This window comes from Daucus carota, chromosome 3 (genome assembly GCF_001625215.2).
Source record: "Daucus carota subsp. sativus chromosome 3, DH1 v3.0, whole genome shotgun sequence".
Lineage (NCBI taxonomy): Eukaryota > Viridiplantae > Streptophyta > Magnoliopsida > Apiales > Apiaceae > Daucus > Daucus carota.
The window spans coordinates 47692682-47712755 of record NC_030383.2 but is presented as its reverse complement, the minus strand read 5'-3'; the positions used below and the strand labels follow the sequence as shown (position 1 = coordinate 47712755).

Here is a 20074-nt window from a genome sequence, read left to right as displayed (position 1 = left end):
ATTTATATAAGATCATTAAAAAATAAAAGAAGTTTTTGGATCTATATTATCTGCGTAAAGACAAACTCTCGTTCCGTGGATATTTATATAAGATCATTAAAAAATAAAAGAGTTCCGCAGATATTTATATAAGATCATTAAAAAATAAAATTGAATCCGAACCTATAGATCCAACGACCCCGCACAATGTGTTAGATAAACTCCCTATGACACATGATTGTGTCAAGAGACACGACCTATCAATTTTTATATGATGTTATTTTTTCTTAAAATATGTAACATGATGACAAATGAATGTTTTGATTTCAGCGTAGTTATTATAAATTGGGCATATCCATTATTGTTAGAGAAAAATATAATAAATTAGAGGTATAATTGAAATTAGGAAATTTATAAAAAAAATTAAGTTTTTCTTTCAAAATTTGATAATATTTGTAAAAATGCCGTCTTCAACCATTTTTTATATATTTATAATTAAATACAATCCCAGGTAATCTTCTTCAAAAAGAAAAAATTGAATTTACTTTCAATAGTACTGAATGTTAATTTTGGTTGCATCTTATCGTATTTAGCTGCAACTAGGGGTGTAATTTGGGCCGAGCCGAGCTGGCTCGTTTAACTAATCGAACCTAAATCTCTGTCTGAACTCGACTAGTTTAATTTCACGAGTCGAGTCGAGCCGGCTTGTTTAGCTAAACGATCCAGTTTTAGGGAGTCGGGCGAGCCGGCTCGTTTGATTTTACACTTAATCGAGTCTAAACTTTTACCCGAACTCGGCTCGTTTAGTTTTACGAGTCGAGTCAACTCGTTTAATAAAACGAGCCGGAACCTTTTCCCGAGTTCGGCTCGTTGCTCGTTTAACTACACGAGCCGAGTCGAGCATAGTTAAACGAGTTCGAGCCGGGCGAGCTCGCGAGTCACCCGATTCGAATCACAGCTCTAGCGGCAATAGAATAAATATGTAACTTTTTTTCAAGAAATTATATTCTTACAATTTTTTTAAAATAAATATACTCTTATAAAAATAAAAATCCATATTATTTTTTAAAAAAATACTTAAAATCATGTGATGTCTTGATAAATTTATTGTGAATGTATGATGGTTACTGGGACATCACATAATTTTAAGTATTTTTTTGAAAAATAATATAATTTTTTTTTGTTTTCGTAAATGTATATCTATTTTTAAAATTGCTTTCATTATTTTAAAATTTAAATCAATTTTAACATATATGCCCAAATTAACATTTTTAGAAACATTTTCAACAAGTATAAATTTTCTTATGAAAATATGTTTTTTTTTTGAGGAAAATATGTTAAAAACTCAAACAACTTACAAATTAAAATATACTACAAATAAATGAAATAATAGAGTATTTTAAAGGGAAGAAAGGAAAATTGGAGCCATCAGAGCGCAACGTCGTATTCTTCACACTTCTCCTATACTTATATTTCTAGGGTTTTCGGATTGTTTAACTAAAATTCTCACACAACTGATAGGGCCAATCAACATGAGCTCCAATCAAATCAATAACAGCGGCACGATGTTTAGACAAGCGAAGATTGTTGATTCGATTGGCAGTGATTGTCCTCGATTGAATAATAATAACAACAATTTGGTTGTAAGAAGTCGTCGTCGCTTTTTTGAGTGGGGGCCTTGTAAGGTAACGGTGATTCCAAGGGTTCCAGTTCCGAGGATTCGAAGGATCAAGAAATCAAAGCATAAGTCCAGGCTTCCGGGATTCTTTCACTCGCAGCTCCGAATGATGAAAGGTAACACTAGTTCTCTTGTTCGGAAAAAGTCGAAAAAAGCAATGATTTTAGAGAAAGCTAAGTGTTCGATTAATTGTCAATTGACTAGTAGTAGTGGTCCGCTAAGGCACGGCGACAGGCTGCGTATTCACGACTTACCTAAGGAACTACTGGCAGATATTCTTGTTAGACTGCCTGTTAAAGATATCTTGCGTTGTAGGTCCGTACAAAAATCATGGAATTGTTTGGTAATATCTCCTGTGTTTATCAGCCTCCAGTTAAATTATCAGAAGCAAATTGTTACCGGCAACTATAATCAACATCATCCTAAATATCTTTTATTTCACGAGGATGATAGTTTACGTTTTACAGTACGTGTTGATGACTTGCAATGTCAAGAGTATTGCAAACTTGAATTTCCTCCTGGTTTGCCTAATGATGATGTTCATGTCTGGTTTGCTCTATCTTATGGTTTAATCTGCATGTCAACCATACGTTTCACTAGTTGCGATCGTATGCGCAACTTTTATCTATGGAATCCTCTCATTAAGAAATACAAAACTCTTCCCAAATCCCCTCTTCCCTCTACAATAACCCGTCACGCTTGGGATGCTTTAGCTTTTGGCTTTTTACCTGAAGTCGATGATTATGTTGTGATACATATTATTATCAAACCTGGATTGCCCCCACACCCCCACTCAGTCATCATTGGTGTTTATAGTCTAAAAACTAATTCTTGGAAGAAATCAAGTCAAGAGAGTGTATTTATTTCGACAATCATCATTGATCCTGAAAATGTTGTTTTCATTAATGGGTTTGCATTTTGGGTAGGGGTTGATTTGGATAAGCAAAGAACACTTTTGTGCTTTGATACCAAGACTGATATACTCTGTGAAATCTCATTGCCAGACTGGATTGCATATCTGCCACTTGTTCCTGTCATTCATCAGTTTGGTCAATCTATGGCTTACTTCGTTTGGGATGAGGAGGTAAATCATTTTGACATGTGGGTATTGAAATATGATCATATAAATGAGTTTACGTGGGAGAAGAAGATGTGTGTCACTCCAAGTATACATGTTGAGGAGGAAGTCTTGGGTGTGAGGAACAACGGTGATCCAATACTTGCAAAATCTAATAATTTGATTTCATACAGTCTTGAGAGCCATCAAGCAAATGGTTTCGTTGATTCATGGGATCGTTGGACTCCCAATTCCCCGTACAATGGAGGCAATGGACCACCTTATGTCATTAGGCCTTTTGTAGAGAGTTTGGTTTTGCTTAATGATTGAAGAAAATTGCAAAAATTATCAAGTCCGAAGCCTTGCTACTCCTAAAACTGAGCTATCGATTTTTGTGGATTTTATTTTTTGCTTGATAAAATTCAGAGCAATTGATTTATGAATATATCTGATCATGTTTTTTTGTTTAAGAATTACCCTCGTTATACATGGTGGTAACAAAGATTGATATACCAAGTCAAATCTCATTTCTCAATCTGGTTGCATTTTTGCCACATGTTTTTATTATTTATCTATTTGGTCAATCCAGTGCTTACTTTGTATGTGAAAGGGGACTACCCGTGGCTGCGATAGAATTATGGGGGAATGAAGATGTCAATTAGTTAAGTAAAGATGTTCGGGAGGAATTCTTGGGTGTAAGGAACAATGGTAAACCACTACTTGCAAAATTCAATAATTCGAATTCATATAATCTTGAATGTCTTCAAAGAAATGATTATTCTTGGGTTCTAATGTTTTTGTCAATATTGGAAAAGACAATGAAGAGTTAATTAGTCTCTTTAATTTTTGTAAATGGGTAAAATATTATTACTAACCTCTCTGATTTATTGCAAATTCAGAATAGTAAGAGGTAACTTATTATTGATTGCTGGGAAATTGCATAATGCTGAAATGAAAAAAATCGCTGATTAAAGCTAGAGAAACTATATGTGTGTGTGTGTGTGTTCATATCCATCATGGTGATTATTCTTTCAGGTCAGAGAAAATTTTTAAATCAGGAAGCTAAAGACATTCGATGCTCAAGCTGATTTTGGCTCCAGAGGTAAAGATGGTTGCATAGAAACATGAAAGACATCATAGTTTATTTGGCAGAAGTGATTAGGGATGGTTAAAGGACAGTATCCACCCATCCGTGGCTTCATAGCTCAAGACATGTGTCTTTTACCCTTGACGTGTATTCCTCACTGAGAGTATTATATAGATACTAACGTCTAGGTTGCAAACTCCCATGTCATTCTTATTTCCTCCATTTATCCACACAATTATACTTCCAGCAGCGCACAGAATACTCAAATAGTGACTTGATTCATAACCAATTCAACTATCTAAACTATACACGGATCATTTACAATGAGTTTGTTACATATCTTTATCAGTTTCATGTTCCTTTTGCCCTCCACAACTCTTTCTTAATGTGTATGTTTGTAACAACTTTAATATTTGGTGGTACAGCGTCTTGAACTGTATGGTATTCCTGTTCCGAGATACGCTCTCGTTAATAGAGATGTGCCATACGAGGACCTGGATTTTTTTTGTTGAGGAAAAGGATTTTGTTGAAGTTCATGGGAATCGTTTTTGGAAGCCTTTTGTGGAAAAACCAGTTAATGGTGAGCTTTTGGATTCACATGAAGTACATGATATTTCCCTTTTTGCTGCTATTTTGTAAGACCATTGATGCCATGTTGTGCTTGTAAACTTATGGTTATGGATATAATATACTTATGTTTAAAGACAAATAAGGTTGCATCATTATAACTTCAAGATGATTTCTCTACTAAGTGGTATCCAGTTAGGCAGTATCATTATAACTTCAAAATTGTGTTTGCTAATGGGTTATAATCCTGTCATCACCTATTCATTCCCACTATTATCCTGACGAATTTCAATTTACTATTGGTCTTACCGCAAAATTCATTTGGTCAGACCACAAACTTTGCTTTTCTGCTATATATTTTTTTTAAAATTTACCTTACCGACTTCAGATAGTTGCATGTTCCCTACAGTCCTATAATTGTTTGAAGACACGCCTTCCTGTAATTTCTCTTGTACATGTAGAACTTCACATTATATATATTATTACCTGCACAGGTACTCTTTGATAAACAGTTGTCTTAGAAATATAATTGGTGACCTAAAAAAAGATTATTTTGTTATGATTTTTTAATAAAAAATATATAAACATGCATACCTGCTCACCAGTTAAGATGTATTTTTGGTGTATATGCAGTTGCCTTTGGAAGATCCCAAGTGCTTCCGTATAGAAATGACTTTTAGCCGTGGTGCATATTTATCCCCTTTGGAGGTAATAATCATTGATAAGATATGACACATTTACCTTTGACTACAACTGTTACTGCCCCTTGTCAGTTGTCACCGTAATTGGGTTTCTGTATTGAAGTGCACTAAAGTTACATGGGGAAGTAACTTATAAAAACAACTGGTCATAGTCTTTAAATTCTATTACGGTTTTTCTAGTGTGTGCCCATGAGCACATACTAAGCGCGGAATTTTATATGTTTGGGAGTTTTAGATTGGCTCTCATATCCTAATAAATGGTGAACCCCATGCATATACAACCACCACACCAATCCAAATCTCTCAAACATATAAAATTCCGCGCTTAGCATGTGCCCATGAGCACACACTAGACAAACCCATTCTATTATAATAATGTCTCTGTAAATTCATCTATTGTCTGGGTAAAATTTTCAGGAGAAATTTTACTCGGTGACATATTTATTTTCTTGACTATTAGTAATTGTTCCTTTGTGCATCTGCAGTTCTTTTTTAGCTGTGATTGTTGTGGTAGACGTAGAGTTGGCATATTATAACTATTTAGACAATATAGCCACCCATCATAGCAGACATGAGTGCTAGATCTTTTTTTTTTTTTTTTTTTAATATCTAGTTAAAGGGAGATGGTCCCTAGCAATTGATTGTGGCAACAACTATCCGCTGTTTTTTTCCGTGGAAAGGAAAAAACTCTAGAATGAGTGTCTAAAGTGTGAATGGGCTTATAGGCCACTCATGCTCACAAGAAATCCAGGGTTAATGTCTTTCGGTTATAACAAACCGCGGATAGTTTGCTGTAACAATCGATTGGCAGGACCCGAACCCGTAGTTAAATTGCTTAATATGGAGTGTGATTCACAGAATTAATGAACTTTAGCAGGTCAACAATTTCATATATTTTATTGAACTTCTGCTTTCATTTTAACAACACTGAAAATCTTTTTGGATGAAATTACATAACTTATAACAGAAATGGCATATACTGAAGCAAGAAGTTGAATTGATCGCACGTACACAAACAAGTTGAGCATCTTTTAATGTGTAATATAAGGCGAAAGCAAGAGGATCAAACCTGGGTATCCTGAGATCTTCGAATTACAGGGAAAACGTAAGAACATAAATTGTTTTATTTTTTGTACATAAAACATACAAAGTGTGTATCCTGATCAAAGTCATGGCATTACTTGTTTGATTAGAAAACGAGAATCCTGTAACAATATACAGCAAGCTCATGCACTCATTAATCAGATTATGAACTTGAGGGTATATGCATTCAAGGTTCTAGTATATAAACTGCACCTAAACTTGCTAATACACACAATTCTTATTTAATACATGAACTTGTTTATAACCACTAATCAGAGTGGTATATAAGTTACATTTTGACGTAGATAATAAATTTTTATTTATCACATAAAATCGTGATACAGAGATGTCATCAACATCATAAGGACTAAAGGTACCAGAGAGACGAAGTCTGATGAATGATGATCGACTCAGCAGATGAGGATCGATAAAGAGAGGCTTCTGCAGATCAACATTAACTAATTCTCATAATTTTCACATACAATAATGGCTGTTGTGATTCATTATTTTGAGAGGCATGAAGTCAACCAGAGATCTTATTTAGACATTATGAGCTACTAAAATTCTCTCTTTGGTCTATCTGGTCCACACCAGGGACGAAGCCAGCAAACGTGTGTAAGGGGGCCAAAAAAATTTTCTTCCATACAGTAAAATTTTTCATCAGCACTGTAAAATATTCATTATAAAATAAATACAAAAATACTAGTAAAAAAATTATAGTAGAGCTTTGCGTTCTTTTAAATCAGGAAATCAAATTTATAATAGTGTCAACAAAAATATTTAGCTATTTCTCTTTAAATATATTTAAGTATAAATGGTCAGGAAACTCATCATAATAACTCTAAGTTATAGTAATCTTTAATTAGCAGGTAACACACATTATATGAAATTGTATTTTGACAATATCTCAAAAACTAAATATTATGTTTATTATACTTACTCCTTTTCAAAAAAAATGTTTATTATACTTAAAAAAAATATTATACTTATTTAGAAGACGACAAGTTATAATTTAAATAAGTAAAAATATTACCTCGATGATGAATTTAAATTGAAGATGAGTAGATCAATATTAATATTAAATAATAAATTTATAATGCACGAGGACTAACTATTCTATGAAAATGAAGAAGTGAAGTGAGGTATAAGTTTTTTGGATAAGACCTCCATCATCAAATATTCTTATTTTTAAAACTCTGGTTCACCCCGAGAATATCTTCGAACAGATACTCACTTTGTAAGGCTATAAGCCATATTAGTCAAAAAAAAAAAAAAGAACCATATTGATATTTATATTTATCACATATCACATTTTACGATCTTTCCTTTTAAATTAGTATAATTGTATATATATCCATATTTTTGTTTATTTTTATTTTTAAATTTGGTCTAATACAATAAATTAGAAAAATCTAAGTTAAAACTTTATTTTACAATGTTAAATATTTTTTAGAAGCGAACAGATATTTTTTGAGGGGGGCCAAATTTTTATATTTATATAAATATATAGATAAAATACAACTTTTTTCAAAATTATATAATAAAAATTACAATACTATGGAAACCCTAGAGGGGGCCATGGCCCCTTCTGGCCCCTATGTAGCTTCGTCCCTGGTCCACACTATATCGCTGCCTTTAGTAAAAAGCTTGCATGCTTCTGTGTGATCAGAGCAGCAGAATGTGAAGGCCTTGTGGTGGTTTCGGACCGAATGTGCTGGAGAGCTAGAGAGATCGAATCTACTAGAGCTAGGTTGTCTAAGAGTTGAGGCGGTGATCATCTTCCGTTATGTTTGGTTGGGGTGAATGAAAATGGATGGAATGGAATGAGATTTGAACTATAATTTAGTTAAATGTATAATAATTTTATTCCTTCCATCATTCCGTTCTTATCCCCCTTAACTAGAGCTCAAACCTTCATTTTGAGAAGGTGTTATAGAATAGAAAACAAAGGGGGTGAGCGATTCGTGCTTTGGACTGGTCTCGATGCGAGATGCCTACGTATCTTCTGCGTGGGGAAGAATCAAGTCCAAAACGTAGTTCTAGTTATGAGGGGTAGAGCCCTTTATATAGGCGCTTCGGAGTCAGAAGTGGGACGGAAGTACGATTCCGTGTGTCAGACTTCTTATCGAAGTATGCCTCGAAGCAAGAGATAAGATAGAACTCCTATCCTCTTGTTGTTGACGTTTATCCGAACTTCTGAGTATTTATCTGCTAGAATCAGATGTATTATAGAATTCGGACTTGTAACTGGACCTCTGACTGGGCCTCTATTAATTAATTACGAAATTAATTAATATTTAAGAGCCTCAGGCCCTATTTAACTGGGCTTTGGTGTTCTTGGGCTTTTAATATCTAATAATAATTAAATATTACTTCTGACCCATATCATTTGCCCCCCAACTTTCGACAAGTTTTGTAGAAACTTTTCAAAAGTTGCTGAGACCTTATCGGCTTTCTGATCTTCATTCATCATGCGAAAAAGCTAACTTCTACCGATTCCCATTGTCCAAAATCTGAAGTTCCATAAATAGCGCAAGGATCTCACCGATCTTGACTACTTTAAAACAATTCGAGAGATGACTTGAGTTGACTGTAGAGTAAAGATAGTCCTGTTTCGTATCCTTCGGGATCGCACTTCATTTTTGATTGGAGTACCGGAAGACACGAGTCTTTCTTTTGACCTTTCGAGTCGTTTCCATGATACTACGAGTCAACGAGTATTACGTTTGTAATGGTACTTTCGAGTACTTTCGTATTTTTCCAAGGCTAAATTTAAATTGGAATTTTTATGATCGAATTTCAATCTTCTAGAATTTTTCGAGCCTTTTGAAATCAAAATCTCAATTTTATGATTTTTCCTGAATTTTCAGGATTTTTACCATATATATATATATATATATTTTTTTTTTTATTTTGGTGAAGGCACACCAATCGGGTGGCTCCCTTGGCGTTGGTAATCCACGCCAGGGAGGTATCATCGTGTCCACGCCAAGGAGGCTTTGCTTCCTGGGCGTGGCTGGTCTCACAAGAATCAAATAAATGCTCCCTTGGCGTTGGTGTGCCACGCCAAGGAGACATATGTACAAGCACGCCAAGGAGACAACGCTTCCTAGGCGTGGCTGGTCTCACAAGACTCAACAGAGAAATGCTCCCTTGGCGTTGGTGTGCCACGCCAAGGAGACATCTGTATAAGCACGCCAAGGAGACAACGATTCCTAGGCGTGGCTGGTCTCACAAGACTCAACAGAGAAATGCTCCCTTGGCGTTGGTGTGCCACGCCAAGGAGACATCTGTACAAGCACGCCAAGGAGACAACGCTTCCTAGGCGTGGCTGGTCATTCATGACTTATCAAGGAAATGCTTCCTTGGCGTTGGTGGTCCCCGCCAAGGAGACATACATACATACGCGCCAAGGAAGTTCTGCTTCCTAGGCGTGGTTGGTCAATCATGACTCAAAAAGAAAGTGCTTCCTTGGCGTTGATGGTCCACGCCAAGGAGACATATATACATACGCGCCATGGAAGCTCTGCTTCCTGGGCGTGGTTTGTTACTAACTTGATTTTGCCGGATCCTGTGGGCCAAGGTCTATGCCTGACAGGCCTATATAGCTTAATTTTCCTTTTCTTTTTACTTAGACATCTCCAGATCTTTCCAGAACGATCGAGGCACTTCTGAAATGTTTGAATTTCGTGGGCTTCCCGCCTAGACAAAGCCCATTCACCGGCTGTAGGCCCATATTACCGCGTACAGGCGGTAACCCTAGGGTTTACCGGCTGTTGAACCGGTTATCCCCCCTTATAAATAGCGTGAGTGAGTGAATCATTTTCATTCACTACTCTTTTCAAAAGCCTCAAGCACTCTCAACTTTCTCTCTAGTTTCCTAGTATTTTAGCAAGTTTTTAGGCGAATTCTCCGGTCGATCTTCAGAAGGGGTTTCCAGATTCCGGCTGTTCTTCGAGCATCCTCCCAGTTTCCGGCCGACCTTCAAGAGTTTTTCCAGTTTCCGATTAATATTCATCTTCTTCGTGACTTTTTCTGGGTTTCAAGCTCTCAAGGCAAGCATATCAATGGCCGATTCCAGTTCTTCACAGCAATCTCAACTTTCCCAGCCTTCAACCGCTCATCCTCGCGCGAACCGAGGTAAAAAGAAATCCCTAGTCCATGCTAGTGTTTTTTCACTTAGGGATTTGCTTTCAGATTTTGGTGAAGCTTTTCCCAACTTGTTGCATTTAGATTCGTATAATTTTCCTTCAAAATACGATCAAGAGGCCGTAGATACGATTGCTGTAGCTTTTGGGATAAATGGGCCTTATAGGGCTGTGGCTCCGGGCCCAAACGATAGATCTTGCTATCCAAAGCCCGGAGCCCTTAGGATTTATAAAGAAACTCTTTATGCTGGGTTCAGGTTTCCTCCACCCATGTTCGTCTGCAGGCTTTTGGCCGAGGCCCGTATTTGTCCTACCCAACTTCAGCCCAATGGGTGGAAGTTTATTTACTGTTATCTAGTTCAGTGTAAGAAGCACAACTTAGAGCCCAGCGTGGCAGTATTTAGGTACTTTTTTAAATTTGTAAATGCACCCAACGACGAGGGTTGGGTTAAAATTCAAAATAGGAACGTGGCTCGCAGCATTTTCGTTCCCGACACGGCCCCTGACTCCCTTCCACACTGGAAAAAGCAATGGTTTTATGTCTATATGGAGGGAGCCAGTTGGGAAGATTGTTTCTATTCCAACTTTAGTCGGGCCGAAGACGGGCCCGTTAGGTCCCTTAAGTTGGGCTTAGAAGAGGAGGCCGCTATACACATCTTGGTGGGAGACAACCTTCATCACTGCTCTCTCCTGCTTTCAGAGGCCTCACTTCAAGCACACGGGCTTAGTGATTTAGGCCCAAAGGGTATTCCCTTTAGTCCCTATATTTTCTTTATTTTACTTAGCAGATTTGATTATGGGCCGTAACTTATTTGTTTCATCTCTTTTGCAGCCCTCGCTACTTTGGGCAACATTTTTAAGAAGAGGGAGACGGCCGCTTCAAAGGCTGTTCCCGTGGAGAAGGTCCGCACCAAGCGGCCCAGGAAGGAGGGCGGTTCTCCCATTGTGGAGAAAGTTCCGGCTTTTATGGCCGAGAGGCCCCCTGCCATTGATGAGGACCCAAATCCTTACGTGGTCCAGTGGGGACTTTTAAACAGGGACACCATAGTGGGCGACTCTCGGGCCGCCGCTGAGTGGTCCAAGAATGTGGTAACCCCGAGGGACAAGGCCCATGTGGTTGAGTCTTCGGACGACTTGCAGATTGAGCTCTTAGGAGCTCAGGCCGTAGCATCGGTAAATATCATCTTTCCTCCACCCCTTTTATTGTTTTTTGCAATACTTCATCCTTGTATGCTTACTTTTTAATATTTTGCAGGTCAACACTTACCTTCAGGCTGCCCTCCACAACCTGAGGGAGGTGAGGACCGAGAAGACGATCGCCGAGCGCGATCGCGATAGATATCTCGAGTCCTCCACGGCCAACTTTGAACGCTTCCGTGAGGTGGAAAAGGAGTTGGCGATCGAGAAGGAGAGGGTTCGAACCCTGGAGGCTGAGTTGGATCGGGTCCGGACGGAGGCAATTGAGGACTTCAAGAAGTCTAAGGAGTACGAGGACTTGATGGTGGCCGAGTACGACGCGGCGTTTCCTGAGACTTTTAAGAGTTGCTGGGAGGCCATCATCGAGGAACTCGGCTCTAAGATCGAGGGGGTTACTTTGGAGAAGTTCCCCGTCCCTACGGTCCCGGGGAAAACCTCAGAATCCTCGGAGGACCTCGAGGAAACGGAGTTCGGGGACTCCCATCCACTCGAGACCCAGGAGGAGGAAGCGCAAGACGGGGTGGGTTCCCCCATGGCTGTGGAGAAGGAAGAGGAGGTCCCCGAGGAGGAGGGGAAGGCCAAGGAAGGGGACGACATCTTTGATGATGGTCTCCCTTAGATTAGGTGTTTTCAGCCCTGCGTGGCTTTAATTTGTATATTTATTCGGATATTTATGCCAACCCTTCGGGTTCTAACTCCTTTATTTATTTGTCAACTTATTTATCAAGTTAACTTCTTTTATATCATGCTTTTAGCTTCGAGCTTTCATCCATATTGATTCATACTTAGGATTTCTTATCTTTAAACATGTAAGTTCAGTTTGTGAGCCTTTCATCAAGGACAGCACAAGTAAAAATAACTTGGGCAAATAAGTTAGATAATCCTCTGGACTTTATTATTATAGTAAATGAAATAACTATCCTTGGAAACCGACTACATGGCAGTGGTCAACATGACCTTATTTCTGTGGTAACTACTAACTTCTGTCATCACAGAGTAGATACTAAATATAATATATCTTTAAGTTGGTCGCATGCCAACTTCTAGGGACTTCAATTCCTTCCAGGGTTTGAAGTTTGTATGAGCCATGGCCTGTGACAGCCTTAACTTGGTAGGGCCCTTCCCAATTCGGAGCCATCTTGCCTTTGGGACCTACCCCAGAAGCCTCAACTTTTCTAAGTACCAGATCTCCTTCCCTGAAGTAACGCTCCTTAACCCGTAGGTTATAGTAGTAGGAAGCTCGTTTCTGGTTTTCCACGATTTTAGCATGAGCTTCGTCACGAATCTCATCAATCATATCAAGTGCAAGTCTCATACCTTCTTCATTGGCTTCTGGCTCATACTGCTGGACCCTGGAGGATGTATGAGTGATTTCGAGTGGCACCACTGCCTCGGCTCCATAAGCCAGTTGAAAGGGAGTTGCCCCAGTTGAAACCTTGCAAGTGGTTCGATACGCCCATAGTATAGGGAGCATCTCTTCGACCCACGATCCCTGGGCTTTCTCAACTCTCTTCTTCAGTCCATCAAGAATTATCCTATTGGCCACCTCAGCTTGTCCATTAGCTTGAGGATGGGCAACTGAAGTGAAGCGTAACTCAATCGAGTAATCCTCACAATATCCTCTAAACTCAGCATTATTGAACTGAGTCCCATTGTCGGTAACCATGACTCGAGGTATTCCGTACCTGCAGATAATGTTCTCCCACACGAACTGAGCAACTTGCTTGGTGGTTATCTTGGCCAACGGCTTGGCTTCAATCCATTTAGTGAAATAATCAATTGCAACCAATAGAAACTTTCTCTGCGCGCTAGCAAGTGGAAACGGTCCAAGAATGTCCATCCCCCACATTGCGAAGGGGATAGGAGTATTGATAGATGTCAGCATCTCAGGTGGCTGTCGTACAACAGGTGCAAACCTTTGACAACGATCACACTTTTTCACATAGTCTTGAGCGTGCTTCAGCATGTCTGGCCAATAGAATCCAAGGCGGGTCACTTTATGAGCCAATGCTCTTCCACCAAGGTGTTGGCCACATACCCCTTCATGAACTTCTCTAAGGGCTTCTCGAGCCTCATCAGGCCTCAGACATCTCAAGTAAGGGATCACAAACGATTTTTTATATAAGATTCCCTCAATGAGTACATATTTAAGGGCCCTTACCTGTAATTTTCGTGCTTCATCAGCATTAGGTGGCAGATGTCCGCTTCGTAAGTACAACTTAATTTCATCCATCCAAGTGGCCCCTGTGTCAATGGGGGCAACTAACTTTGCTTCGATACTCGGGGTTCTCAAAACCTGATAGTAAACGCTTCCTGAGCATACCTCATCGTCGGAAGATGCAAATTGTGACAGGGCATCAGCCTTGGTGTTCTCCTCCCTTGGCACATACTGTACCAAGCATTCTTCGAATAGTGCCATCTGGGTCTTTACAATCCTTAGATATTTTAGCATAGTCTCCTCACGGGCTTCAAACTCACCATTCACTTGGAAGACTACGAGCTTTGAGTCACCACAGACCTTCAAATTCTTTACCCTCAAGGTTCTGGCTAGGCCAAGCCCAGCTATCAATGCCTCATACTCTGCCTCATTGTTAGTGGTTGGAAAGTCTAGCTTAATAGCATATTCCACAGTAAAGCCATCAGGGCTTTGGAGCACAAGCCCTGCGCCACTACCTTTTGTTTTTGAAGCCCCGTCAAAAAATAGTAGCCAGTATTCTTTAGGTTTTTCTTCCTTAGCAGGTTCTTCTACCTTGTCTCCTTGCCCCCCGACTTCCTGGTTGCTAATGGTACATTCAACTAGGAAGTCAGCTAAGGCCTGAGCTTTAATCGCCGTTCGAGGTTTGTATCGGATATCAAATTCTCCAAGCTCAATTGCCCACTTGATCAATCTTCCACTAGCCTTAGGGCTATGTATAACATTTCGGAGAGGTTGGTCTGTCAGGACCTCTATCTTATGAGACTGAAAGTAAGGTCTCAACTTCCTTGAGGCCGTAATCATGGCCAAGGCAAACTTTTCGATCACTGAGTAATTGAGCTCCGCTCCATGCAGCACCTTGCTCACATAGTATACTGGTTTCTGGACTTTGGATTCCTCCCGAACCAAGACGGCACTTAGTGCTTGTTCCGAGACAGCTAAGTATACATACAGGGTTTCGCCCTCCACGGGTTTCGATAAGAGTGGTGGTTCTGCCATATATTTCTTTAGATGTTCGAAGGCCACTTGGCTCTCATCCGTCCACTCAAAGTTCTTAACCTTCTTTAATGCTTTAAAGAAAGGCAAGCACTTGTCTCCTGACTTGGATACAAACCTTCCCAAAGCTGCAATTCTTCCTGTCAGTTTCTGAACATCCCTTATACTTTTTGGGGGTTCCATATCTAGGATAGCTTTTATCTTGTCGGGGTTGGCTTCAATACCACGCTTTGAGACCATTAAACCCAGGAACTTCCCAGAACCGACCCCAAAGGCGCACTTAGCAGGGTTTAACATCATCTTATGCGTCCTCAGGACTTCAAAGGCCTCTCTAAGGTGTTCAAGGTGATCCGCTTTGCTCAAGCTTTTCACCAACATATCGTCTACGTATACCTCCATAGTCTTTCCAATCAGATGTTTAAACATCTTGTTTGCAAGGCGTTGATACGTTGCTCCTGCATTCTTAAGTCCAAAGGCCATAACCAAATAACAAAATACACCGAAGTCAGTGATAAACGATACCTTGGGTACATCATCCTTGTCCATCCGGATCTGATTATATCCGCTGAAGCCATCCATGAAGCTCAGCATCTCATGTCCAGCGGTGGCATCTATTAACGTGTCTATCCTTGGAAGAGGAAAACAATCCTTGGGACAAGCATCATTCAGATCAGTGAAGTCTACACACATCCTCCATTTTCCATTGGCCTTTTTGACCATAACAGGGTTCGCCAGCCATTCTGGAAATTGTATCTCTTCGATAAAACCTGCTTCCAACAACTTATCGACCTCCTGTTTAATGGCTTCTTGCCTTTCAGGGGCGAAGTTCCTTTTCTTCTGTTTAATAGGTTTCCTCGCGGGGTTTACATTCAACTTATGTGTTATGAATGAGGGGTCGATACCTGGCATATCAGCTGCTGTCCAAGCGAAAACATCACGGTTGTTCCTCAAGAACCTGACAAACTCTTGTTTCAAATCCTCCTGGAGTAATGCTCCAACATAAGTGACCTTTTCAGGTTCTTCTGTATACAATTGGATTGGAACCAAATCTTCGGCAGGCTTGCCTCTCCTTTCCTCTTCTTCTCGGACATCAAGGTCCTCTATAGGTAATACTTGCCCCCCGGCTCCTCCAGATCTTAATGCCCCAATATAACAGCTTCGGGCCATTTTCTGATCTCCTAATTCTTCTCCAATTCCGTTCCTAGTCGGGAATTTGATCTTCATGTGGTAAGTGGAGGGGATTGCTTTAAAAGCGTGTATCCCGGTCCTTCCAAGGATGGCATTATAGGTCGACGAAGCTTTAACAACCAAGAAATTTATCATGCATGTGGCTTGTCTAGGTTCGGTACCCATAGTTACAGGGAGTTGGATCATGCCTTCAATCTTGGTTTCCACATTGTTAAAGCCATATATCGGCATGTCCGAGGGTGTAAGTTGATTATCGGAGTATCCCATCTTTTCATAGGCATCATAGAACAAAATATCCACCGAGGCTCCATTATCGATGAGCACTCTCTTTACGGACGAGTTTCCAATCACTGGCGTGACTACTAAGGGGTCATCATGGGGGAATTTTACCTTCTCGAGGTCGACGTTATCGAACGCCATCGCATAGTCAATTTTTGCCCGCTTCGGGGGTTCCCCAACTATACTCATTACTTCCCTCGCATAAGCCTTTCTTGAATTGCTTGAAGTGCCTGCAGCCGTAGGTCCTCCGGAGATAACATTAATAACAGGCCCTCGAGGCTGAGTTCTTTTGTCATCGTTGTCTCTTCCACGATTATCACTGTCTCGATGATTCTTGTCTCCATCCTTGGTAAATTTGGATAACTTGCCTCTTCGGATCAAGAACTCAATCTCATCCTTCAACTGCCGGCAATCGTCAGTCTTATGTCCTGTGTCTTTGTGGAATCGACAATATAAATCTTTGTTACGTTTCTCCGGATCAGTCCTTATAGGCTTCGGCCATCTAACACTTTCATCCTTCTCAATTTCCAACAGGATTTGACTCCTCGGGGCGTTAAGCCTGGCATACTCAGTAAACCTCGGCCCCAGCTTCTTTTTAGCGGGCGATTTTTCCTCATCTTCCTTCCGGGAGTACTTATTCTCAGCATTATACTCCGTGTCATTACCACGTTTCTTGAAGTTGGTATTCGGTCCCTGACTGTTCTGGGATTTTCTCAAGCTTTCCTCCGCCTTTATATACTTTCCGGCTCTCTCTTGTAGATCATTCATATTGTCCGGGGCCCTCTTGGCTAGGGATCGGCGAAAATTGTCATCAGTGGTGCCTTGTTGGAGGGCAATCATGGCTACCTTCTGATCAAGGTCTGGGACCTTCAAGGCTTCTTTGGTAAAACGATTCATATATTCCCGGAGTGATTCGTTCTTACCTTGATGCAAATTCATTAGGGAGGCCGAGCTCTTAGCATGTGTTTTGCTTCCAACAAATTGTCCTATGAAAGCCCTGCTCAAGTCAGCAAAACAAGAGATAGAATTAGGGGGTAGGCGACTATACCAATGTTGGGCCATCCCACTCAAGGTTTGGGGGAAAGCACGACACTTGATTGCTTCAGTGACGGGCTGGAGTAACAAAGCGTTCATGAAGGTCCGAACATGATTAGCGGGATCACCCGTGCCATCGTAAGCTTTAATGGTTGGGAGCTTGAATTTTCGGGAAATCCTTGCACCCATGATTTCTTGCGTAAAAGGGGGAACCGGGTTATCAGGATCGCCTGCTGGTAACAAGTGAATTTGATTCATCACGGTTTGACGAGGGGCTTCATCCCTGGATTCTGGGGGTTGCATCCTTGCCTGGTCTCTTTTTAACCGTGCAATTTCCTCTTCATAGGCCCGGATCCTTTCCTCATAAGTTATTGGCCCCCGGGGCTCATTAGTTTCTTGCCTATGGCGGCGTCGACGGTGTCGAGTATGATCGGTTTCTCTCCTTCTTCGAGGGGGTGTATCATGCTCCTGCTCCGATTCGGAAGAGTCGTAGTCAGTGACATGCACATAGTCATCTCTTGTGCCTCCACGGGTGGTTGTAGTGACCGTTGAGTAATGTGTGCCGGCGTCGGTGACGGTTGCAATTACTCGAGTCAGAGGGGGCAGCGAGCCAAAAGTCAGGGGAGTAGTAGTTTGAGCAATGGTCGTACCAAGCGGGAGGGTAGTAGTTACAGGAGTTGACTCAGTCGAGACCCCGGTGGTAGTCCGACTGCGTGGAACATGGATTTCAGAACGTATTCCGGTTGGGTTCGTCATGGTTGTTGTTTTCCCACAGACGGCGCCAAATGTTATAGAATAGAAAACAAAGGGGGTGAGCGATTCGTGCTTTGGACTGGTCTCGATGCGAGATGCCTACGTATCTTCTGCGTGGGGAAGAATCAAGTCCAAAACGTAGTTCTAGTTATGAGGGGTAGAGCCCTTTATATAGGCGCTTCGGAGTCAGAAGTGGGACGGAAGTACGATTCCGTGTGTCAGACTTCTTATCGAAGTATGCCTCGAAGCAAGAGATAAGATAGAACTCCTATCCTCTTGTTGTTGACGTTTATCCGAACTTCTGAGTATTTATCTGCTAGAATCAGATGTATTATAGAATTCGGACTTGTAACTGGACCTCTGACTGGGCCTCTATTAATTAATTACGAAATTAATTAATATTTAAGAGCCTCAGGCCCTATTTAACTGGGCTTTGGTGTTCTTGGGCTTTTAATATCTAATAATAATTAAATATTACTTCTGACCCATATCAGAAGGAATGCTCCATTCCTTATCATACGTATTTTCTAACTCAAATCTTATCAAACAAAATTTGCACTCACTCATTTTTTTCAAAGTCCTCCCATCTAAACTCTATTATTTTCTTTTATTTATACTCATTCCATTCTATTCCATTCCATTCACCCCAACCAAACACAACATTTAGTCTCACAACACTGTTGCCAGCTAGCACCAAATTTCCAACAGACTTTGATTAATACTAGAGACAATGTTCTAAAAAGCGCCAAGAGGTTCTAACTTCTAAGTGAGAGATCATTTAGCGCATGTTAGATTATCTAGATTTCAAAATAAATTACGTTAATAATTAATAATAGTTTTAATTTATCCCAATCATGATAATTTTGTATAATTGTATTTTGATTGTGACATCATTTTCTATATTAGTGTTTAAAACTGATCAATTGAAAATATTAAATTTTATAATTCGTTATAAAATATGCAATTCCATTCCGTTGGATTATATGTGGGTATTTGCATATTTATGTTCCACTAACAACTTTCCAACTTATTTAACAGAGTAAGCAATCTCAAAATATTATGCATTAATTCTTCTTCTAAACCCTAATTCATTATCTTAGTATGGGTGTTAACAAGAGGAAAATAAGGGTATATCATAGGATTGCATAATATTTTGGGATTGCATAATATTTTGGGATATTTTGGGATTGTATGTTATATTAAATAGGCTAGAGAGTTGTTAGACAGATGAAAGATGCAAATATTCCAAAAAATTTAACGGAGTTAATTGGGACAGACAGAATTGCACATTGTATAACAAATTATAAAATTTGGTAATTCATAAAATTTTTCCCAAATTCTTAAAAATAAAAATCTCCCAGCCTCTTCTACTTCTTTTCCTAATTGTCGTTGGGGGCTTTTTATCGATTTTCACAGGTAAAACAATTCAAATTAATTATTTTCTTTGTTTTATTCTTATTTTTTCAATAATATTCCTTCCTATAAGAATTTCTATTTCTTGAGATTGTATTATTTGTGAAATAAAATCTTTTTTGGATGATTTCTGTTGCCAATTTATTTAGATTTTGTTTTTCTCTCCTTGTGAGTGCTTGATTTTTTTATTTTTTTTTGTGTGTTTTGGTGTGCTTCAATGCAAAACGTTAGATCTGTTGGATTTTAAAGGCTTGATTCGATGATAAAAATTTATATGAGATTTCATTTACGGTCGATAACTCAAACCGTTTGTGATGAAACCAAGCAATGCACATATATCAACTTCAAATACGTCGTTCGATCGTGTCTCCGAAACTAGCGATGTGATTCTTTTTAAGTTTATTCGGCTCCATTCGATTATTTTTTAGGTGTGATATGATTTTTTATTATTACAATAATTTTTTTTAATCTTTTTTGTTAATTTAATAAATTATTTTTAAATTCTATACAGGATGGTGTCACGATCAAAATATAATTATCCAAAATTATTATTATCCAATATATTAAAACAATCAATATACTTATATAAAGGAGAAGTGAGGGGCGTATAGGTGGCGCCTCTCACATCGCTCCGTTTTATTTTTCTAATTTTCTGGAATTTTTGGATGAAAAATATCAAAAATTAGAATTATCTTTTTTTAGTTTTTATCAAAAATTAG

The 20074-nt window shown here is 39.4% G+C and overlaps 1 protein-coding gene and 1 long non-coding RNA gene across 2 annotated transcripts; both read left to right on the top strand.

The window, feature by feature from the left end:
- The first annotated feature begins 1397 nt into the window (after nt 1–1397).
- Nucleotides 1398–3249, top strand: LOC108213134 (uncharacterized). Its single transcript, XM_017384877.2, has 2 exons — nt 1398–1773; nt 2662–3249. Exons 1-2 carry the CDS (start codon nt 1512–1514, stop codon nt 3042–3044), a joined length of 645 nt encoding a protein of 214 aa, XP_017240366.1. The 5' UTR covers nt 1398–1511; the 3' UTR covers nt 3045–3249.
- Nucleotides 3250–3428: 179 nt separating this feature from the next.
- On the top strand, nt 3429–6482 carry LOC108213137 (uncharacterized). Its single transcript, XR_010289897.1, has 3 exons — nt 3429–3816; nt 4227–4381; nt 5002–6482. It is a non-coding gene; the product is annotated as an uncharacterized LOC108213137 (long non-coding RNA).
- Nucleotides 6483–20074: the final 13592 nt, after the last annotated feature.